Below are 7,928 nucleotides of genomic sequence, written 5' to 3' on the forward strand. Positions count from 1 at the left end.
ACTGGTTACAAATAATTGATTAGTGATTGTTACTTTCCTGGAGAAAGCCAAAAACTTAAAATGACAGCATATGCAACTAGTGACCAGAAACCACTAGCCCAAACCCCGAACTCGAGATAGGCAAAGCAAATTCAGTTGTCTTCCTGGGTTTCTTTGGTAAAGACCTGTTAGTACTGAAGTGAAATTTTAAAATGCCACAGAAGCTTTATGGCAACGATACTGAAAGTTTGGGGAGGAAAATGCCACAGAAGCACGGAAGTTCTATTAGAAGATGCTTATTAGGACAATCGAAAACAAAAGATTTCGTGGCTTCACTATTAGTATCATTTTATTTTCTTCCTGAAAATGTGCAGGAAGAACTCATCTGGGTGGCCTGTGGTTTGTTTGGGAGAGGGGTGGGGAAATCCATTCTGAGTCTAATTTAAAAGAGAACGAATTCTTAAAATAGAGATGTTGATGTTGCAGAAAACCCCCACTACACCGACTCTGTGCTCCAAAGACCCCAAGTGCGAATAGAAGGCGTCCGCCCCCACTGCAGCTTTTCCTGCGACCAGGCCTAAGGGGTTCCCTGGGGAAACAGTCGCAATGAAAGCAGCATTTAACCCCAAGGAAATCGACTCTTGTGGGCACTTGCAAAACAACGGACGCCACGTGATCGGGGATGTGGCGGAGGAGGGAGGGTGACATTTCCTACAAGGTGCAGCAGAGGAGGGGACGCGCGTGCCGCGCTCCCGGGTTTCGGACGGCGGCCTGTTTTGTTGTCCCTGAGGCTCGAGGGGTGGGGAGGGGAGAAGGTTTGACTGCGTCCAAGGGAGGCGTTCGGAGACATCCGTCTTATTTTGTTTGAAAAGTTACTCGTTCAAGTTGTCAGTGTGTGACAGCTCAGAATAAAGCTCATTTGTGACCGCCCCTCCTCTCTTCCCTAAGGATCTCCGCGGCCGGGAAGCAGACGAGGTGCTCACTTGCGGGGGGCGAGGGAGGGGGGTGCTCAGTGCCGGGGCACTCGCGTGCGATAGCCCAGGGCAGGGCCGCGCGGGGGCCGGGACCTACGAAAGACTGAGCTTGGTAGAGGACACCTACTCTCGGGGATAGAGGCCGACTGGAGAAAAATCGGGCCGAGAGAAGTAAAGAGAGGAGGGAAGACTTGGGCGCCGTCAGCATTCTAAGAGGCCGGCTTTGTACCCTCGAAAATAGGCAGGAGCACCAGTTTCCTTGAGAGAGCGCTCCAGGAGCGCTGTGGCCAACTCTCCACGCCTGGTGCCGATTCGGAGCCGTAGAAGTTAGTGGGAGGTTAGGACTCCCTGGAGCAGCGGTTCGGGCCCCTGCTCTATGCAGAGTGCGCGCCTAACACAGCTCAGCCCACGCGGCAGCAGCAAACAGTTTGGCGTGGCCGGGGCGTGGCCGAGGGGGCGGGACACGCCCCCTTTCCCAGTTCCCCTCCGTTTCCCACTCCCCATTGGTCGCCAGCGTGGCCAATGAGCGATCGGATCGAGGTTCTACCCTGGGTCTGACTCGAAAGCTCCTGCCAAAACTTTGGGAGTTTTTAGAGAGGAGTTTTTTTCCCCCCCTCTCTATTTTTTTTTTTTTTTCCAAACTAACGGATTATTATTGTTGTTGTTTTAAATTTAGCTCTTAAGGCTTAGCTGTTTGGGTGTTTCTTTCGGTGCCCGATTCCCGTCTCCCCGGCTTCCCTGGCGTTCGTGCAACCGCGGCCCCCGCCCGCCTAGCCGCTCCAGCGCCCCTGGTTCGCCTACCAGCCCGCGGGGAGCGCGGGCGCCGCGCCGCCTTTAAAGTGAGGCCAGGGGCCGAGGCTGTGGCCGGCCGGCCGAGATCCGGCCCTCGCCTCCTCCCTCCGTGGCGCTAGGGCTCCCTGGCCTGTCTGCAGTTCGGACGGAGACGAGTAAGCTGAGCGTCCCCGGCGGGGCTGCCGCCTCCTCCTGGACTTAGCGTTCCTCTCCCCGCGCACCCACCCATCCACCCGGCCGAGCCAGGCCGCGGCGGCCTCTCGGCGCACCCCGCCAGGATGTTTGCCGCCGGGCTGGCTCCCTTCTACGCGTCCAACTTCAGCCTCTGGTCGGCCGCCTACTGCTCCTCTGCCGGCCCCGGCGGCTGCTCCTTTCCTCTGGACCCCGCCGCCGTCAAGAAACCCTCCTTCTGCATCGCGGACATCCTGCACGCGGGTGTTGGGGAGCCCGGGGCGACCCCGGAGGGTCTGGCGGGGGCCTCGGCCGCTGCCCTCACCGCGCACTTGGGATCGGCTCACCCGCACGCCTCTTTCCAAGCTGCCGCCAGATCCCCGCTTCGACCCACCCCGGTGGTGGCGCCCTCCGAGGTCCCTGCTGGCTTCCCTCAGCGACTGTCCCCGCTCTCAGCCGCCTACCACCACCATCACCCACAGCAACAACAGCAGCAGCAACAACCGCAGCAGCAACAGCCTCCGCCTCCACCCCGGGCTGGAGCCTTGCAGCCCCCGGCCTCCGGGTCGCGGGTGGTCCCTAACCCCCACCAGAGCGGCTCCGCCCCGGCCCCCTCCAGCAAGGACCTCAAGTTTGGAATAGACCGCATTTTGTCTGCAGAATTTGACCCCAAAGTCAAGGAAGGCAACACACTGAGAGGTAGGTCTTGGGAGAGAGGCTGCAGGCCTCTGATCAGGGAACTGACGCACTCACCGATCCCTGGGGCCGTTTGGGATGCCTTTGAGTGTTTTTAGGATTAAGAACAAGTTGGTAAAATGAGGGAAAAGGAAATGAATTGTAAGGAGACTGTGAAGCATTAGGTTTGAAACTCACTTGCTCTACGTTAAAATAAAAACAAAAACACGAAGAATCCAGGGATGCTTTAAAAACACACAGTCACAGAATCAATATTCATAAAAATGGTTGGTGTAAATATTTGCTCAATGGACTATCATCTGTGTGTCTCTTTAATAACATATCTGGAGAGAGAACTACATTATTGGACAGGAAAAGCCCTTTTGGGGAACATTTTCGCTTCCTTTGGTCTGATTTCTGGTGCAATTCCACCCAAGGACTGTAGATGAACAATACTGACTGAACTCCTCAAGAGGAGAGAGCAGAGTGAGGGCTTCTTTAGGGGTGGGAGGGGATGGTTTAGTTCTATGGAATTCTTGGAAGACACCTGAAAGTGTCTTGTTTAGGCCTCTTTGCCAAAAGCCCTTCCCAGTTATACGCATGGATGTGGACCTACAGGGCACACACAGGAACATTTCGTGCACTGCCCTTTTGCCAGTGTCCGGAGAGAGGCGTCTTGGGGGCTGGAGACAGAGGTCTCTCACGACTTCGCTCCAGGAAAGCGGAATGGAGGGGGTGTTGGGCGACAGACAGAAACAAATCCCAGAGAATGTGAGTGTGGGTCTGTGGAGGGATAACACCTCTTCTTTTCCCTTGTCCCCAGATCTCACGTCGCTGCTCACTGGCGGGCGGCCTGCGGGGGTGCATCTTCCTGGCCTGCAGCCCTCCGCCGGCCAGTTCTTCGCGTCTCTAGATCCCATTAACGAGGCCTCTGCCATCCTGAGTCCCTTAAGCTCAAACCCGAGAAATTCAGTTCAACATCAGTTTCAAGACACATTTCCAGGTACGAAAACCCTCCCGAGCGCCCGCCTCACGCTTAGGTCGACCGCCCACACATCTACTGGAGTTTCACATGCACGCCGCGGTTTAGCAATCCCGGAGTTGATGCGGGAGAGAAAGCGAAAGATTTCCCAGGAAGCTAGCTCAGTCTTCTGTAGCCTGGGGGATGGGGGAGCTTGGGGAGTCAAGAAAGTGTGTGGGGGGCCGGTGGGGTGATGGGGAAGGGGCTTTCCCTAGTCACTTCTCCCGACAGGGTGGTTTGAAAGTGCACCAAGTGGTATTGCTTGTTAACATACACACATTTTGGAATGACCTCAAACACTTGCGCACCTGGGTGCGCAAGCGAGTGCACACACACACACGAGTAGAGAATCGAGGCTGTCATCTTTGGATCCTTTAGGCCCAAGGGTTATTTTCGCCCACTCTGAGAATAACCGATGGTCACGCATTCGGTTTATGTCTTTTCTTTGGAATTAACCGACGAAACCCCGGGCTTGTCCACTCCACACTCCCATTAGGCCTTCCGCCTATGGTCTTATGAGCCCTAAGTTTCCTCTTTAGAGAGGCCATTCCGTGCCTGCGTGAAAGAGCTTTCAGAGCCGACTGTTGAGGCAAAACAATTTTAAGCATCGTGTGAGCCCCAGGCGCGCAGGCCGCGGACAGAGCACTAACTGGGCCCTCCTGTCTCTCTCCTGTTCCGGCTCCCCGCTGCTGGCAGGTCCCTATGCCGTGCTCACGAAGGACACGATGCCTCAGACGTACAAGAGAAAGCGCTCGTGGTCTCGGGCAGTCTTCTCTAACCTGCAGAGAAAAGGTCTGGAGAAAAGGTTTGAGATTCAGAAGTACGTGACCAAGCCAGACCGAAAGCAGCTGGCCGCGATGCTGGGTCTCACGGATGCGCAGGTAAGCCCGCACGGGCCCCGACGCACAGCCCTTCGGTGGGGCAGCAGCTCGCGGCCTAGCCCCAAGGCCCCTCCGCCCGGCCTGACTCTCCTTTTGCGGTGGAAACACTAAATCTTGAATTTCACGAGACTTCGTGGACTTCTTAACTTGAGAGGGAGAGAGGAAGAGGGTGGGGGGAGAAGGGCACAAAGAATAGCCCACCCTAAAGATATATGTCACAAGCTGCCGCATGTTTATTTTGGCCAACAAGGGAAAGCCTGTTGCTGAGAAAGCAAATAGGCCGCAGGAGATAATAATTATGTACTCCAATGTGGCGCAGTTGGCCGTAGGGGGCAGTTTCAGAAGAGATAAAAATCCAAAGTCAAGAGATTGTTGTTGTTGTTGTTTCCCCTCCTCTTGTCCTCCCCTCCTCCTCCTCCTCCTTCTGCTGCTGCTGGATTGTGAAATCCCCAGTTGTGAGGAAGTGAAAACATCATTTCAAACGGAATTACTTAGCCCCAGTAGGGTGAGAAGTCCACTTGGAGCGGCCACAGTCAGTCCCCTTTTCTAACGGCCTGATGGGAGGGGGGCAGTGAGGAAGAGAAAGAAAAAAAAGATTTTCTTAGAGCGCCTAAGAACATTACACCAGGTTCTGCCTGCTTGAGTTTTTTTTTTTTTTTTGGTTTGGTTTGTTTTTTAAAACAAATCTTCAAATAGTGAATCTCTTGTGCCTGAATTCAACTTTTTCCTTTTCTCAAGTTCAAGACCTGGATTTTTATTTTTTAATAAAAAATAAAGGTTTTGAAAACTTTATTTTCAAAACTTAAAACTATTTTAAGTTTTGAAAATAAAGAGTCACAGTTCTTCCATACCTCACAGCAGTGGCCCTTGCTTCCTGGGTGCTGAATATTCTGAACAGGGCAGACGCCAAAGGCATTTTTTCACAGCTCCCTTAGCCCACCCCCCTTCTGTCCTTCATTACACAACTCCCTTCCCCAGCACACACACTGGAAGAGCCCAGCCGTTTTCCACCAGCTGTGGATGTTATTTTTAAAAGGGAAGCTGGGACTTGTGTGAAAGCATTGGGTCCCCCAGGGGATTATATATTTATATAGATTCTCCGAACCATCCCTACCCCCTTCCTCCACTTTGCACAGGTTTAATGCCAGCGTTTTCTGAGCCCTCAGAAGAATTAGTTTATCCAGGCAGGGGCAGGATCCTTATCAGTCTCTGAGTACACACACACCAAGAAAATGCTCTTTTACTGAAGGTCCATTGGTGCCCCCATGCCACTGGGATTAACTCTTTGAATCCCCTTCCCCTTGTTTCTCAGGGTTCCTCCTTAAAAAGAAATACTTTTGTACTGACTTGCCTTCAGTAATGGCAGTAGAGGAGCAGCGGACTTAGCAAGGATTCTTAACAGTGGGCTACCAAACCCTTGAAATTGTGTGCAAAATCTTGGGTATATGTGCATTTTTCTGGACCAGGGATCCATAGATTAATCAGATTCGTGGCAGGGGGTGGTCCTGGCTTACGTGGGGTTAAGAAGCATCGACTTAGAGTATTGGTGCCCCTAGTTTGAGGGCAAGGTGCAAGGACCCGCCTTTCCAACAAGCATCCAGGTGACTTCAGGCTACAGGTCGGAGGACCACATTTTGAGAAACGGTCCTAGCGGCTTCCCTAAACCAGGATCCCTGGTGGTCCCCGTGGTTTCCCTCGGCTGCCTCTGGGTCCCTGCTCCTAGCCCAGTACCTGGCCTGTGGTAGAGGTGCTGGGGACGATCAGTGATGTTTTCCCGCCTTTGGGAGAGGGTCTGGGATGCTCGAGAGTCGGATTGGAGCGAGCTTGCCTCTCATCTCCACGTCCCTTTTTGTCTCCCGGTGCGGCTCGGCGCGTCGCAGGTGAAAGTGTGGTTCCAGAACCGGCGGATGAAGTGGCGGCACTCCAAGGAGGCTCAGGCCCAGAAGGACAAAGACAAGGAGGCGGGCGAGAAGCCGTCGGGCGGAGCCCCGGCCCCCGACGGCGAGCCGGAGGAGCGGAGCCCTAGCCGCTCGGAGGGTGAGGCGGAGAGCGAGAGCAGCGACCCCGAGTCACTGGACATGGCCCCCAGCGACACGGAGCGGACTGAAGGGACCGAGCGGTCTCTGCACCAAACGACGGTCATCAAGGCCTCAGCGGCCGGCGCCCTCCTGGCCGCCAGCAGCGGAGGCAGTGGAGGCAGTGGCGGCGGCGGCGGCGGCGGCTTCAACTTCGGCGGCCTGAGTAGCGGCAGCACCACCAGCGCCGGGAGCTCCGGCAGTCACAGCAGCGGCGGCGCCTCAGAGCTGCTCCCCGCACCCCAGCCCTCCCTCAGCAGCGCTCCCAAAAGCCCCGAGCCCGTCCCGGCGCCCCTCGGCGGCCTCTAGACTGGACGAGATTGGAGGAGTCCTGCGTGCAGACCCCCAGCCTTCCAGTGTGGGCTGGATTCTGTGCCTACTCTCCAGTGGCGGCGGGGCCCCGGGGTTTGAGACGCGGCGGCGGAGTTTCGCTCATCGCCTCTCCGGGCCGGTGCAGCCCACCCGGCACAGAGCCGAGGCGAGTCTGAGTGCCCCCCGCCACCCACCCCAACCGCCACCGCCAGGCTCCCAGCGCCAGACGAACACTCCTGCCCGGATACAAGCAGCTCACACTGTGAAGCGTTGGACTAAACAGTTTTCCCCTCACTAGGGGTCACGGTGCAAAGACGTGATGCACTTAGGATACCACAAACTTGTAAATAAAATGTTTACTCTGGTTTGTAAAGGCCACTTGGCTTGCTGGGGCGAGGTGGTCCTTAGGGTCTGGGATCTCTGACCTGGACTTTAGCCCGAGGCACTGCGGGGTGCAGCCGCTGGAGGTGGGGGACTAGAGCTTGGGGGGGAGCATACTGCAACCCCGGAGCCACCTCTCTGCAGACTTGGGCAAAGGCTTAGAGGTTCCATTAGTCCATAGCCCACGCCAGCTGCCACGATCCATCGAGCGATCTATGCACCAGAGTATGTCCTGGGAGCCCTGTCGGCCATAGACTCTGTTAGGCCTGTCCCGCAGATGGCTTCACCAGGAGTGTGTGCACCAGCTTTCCACAGCAGCTGTAAGCAGAGTTAAGCAGGGCTGATGGAGAAGAGGGTAGTGGGGGACAAGGTTAACCTCTCCAGCGCTGGTACTGGAGTCTAGAGAGGCAATTCCAGGGCAAACCCACCCCTTGATTGTGGATGGAGTAGGGGGACTGGGCAGGTTCGCAGTGTCCAGAGAAAAGGACCACACACTATCTGCCAGTGGTTAGGGCTGGAAGACTGAGCCTGTGATGATTTTAAAGCTGCCAAAGTATTGCATGGCAGAATGGTGATTTGTTCAAGGTCACTTCCCTTGTCCCAGATTGAGGAGGAGCCCAAACCAGAACTTGGACCTTCTGGCTCATATTTGGTCAGTGAAGGGCCT

At 55.4% G+C, this 7,928-nt stretch overlaps 1 protein-coding gene across 1 annotated transcript; it reads left to right on the top strand.

Annotated features, from left to right (window-relative positions):
- The first annotated feature begins 1,392 nt into the window (after positions 1–1,392).
- Positions 1,393–7,253, top strand: HLX (H2.0 like homeobox). Its single transcript, XM_027564487.1, has 4 exons — positions 1,393–2,615; positions 3,415–3,594; positions 4,309–4,493; positions 6,374–7,253. Exons 1-4 carry the CDS (start codon positions 2,024–2,026, stop codon positions 6,875–6,877), a joined length of 1,461 nt encoding a protein of 486 aa, XP_027420288.1. The 5' UTR covers positions 1,393–2,023; the 3' UTR covers positions 6,878–7,253.
- Positions 7,254–7,928: the final 675 nt, after the last annotated feature.

The sequence above is a fragment of the Bos indicus x Bos taurus genome, chromosome 16 (genome assembly GCF_003369695.1).
Source record: "Bos indicus x Bos taurus breed Angus x Brahman F1 hybrid chromosome 16, Bos_hybrid_MaternalHap_v2.0, whole genome shotgun sequence".
In the NCBI taxonomy this organism is placed as follows: Eukaryota; Metazoa; Chordata; class Mammalia; order Artiodactyla; family Bovidae; genus Bos; species Bos indicus x Bos taurus.

Bases quoted from the DNA above. Each gene is read 5' to 3' on its own strand.
- HLX (XM_027564487.1), top strand. From the start codon at position 2,024: ATGTTTGCCGCCGGGCTGGCTCCCTTCTACGCGTCCAACTTCAGCCTC. The intron at 2,616-3,414 runs GTAGGTCTTGGG...CCTTGTCCCCAG, and splicing joins GGAAGGCAACACACTGAGAG to ATCTCACGTCGCTGCTCACT. The intron at 4,494-6,373 runs GTAAGCCCGCAC...GGCGCGTCGCAG, and splicing joins TGGGTCTCACGGATGCGCAG to GTGAAAGTGTGGTTCCAGAA.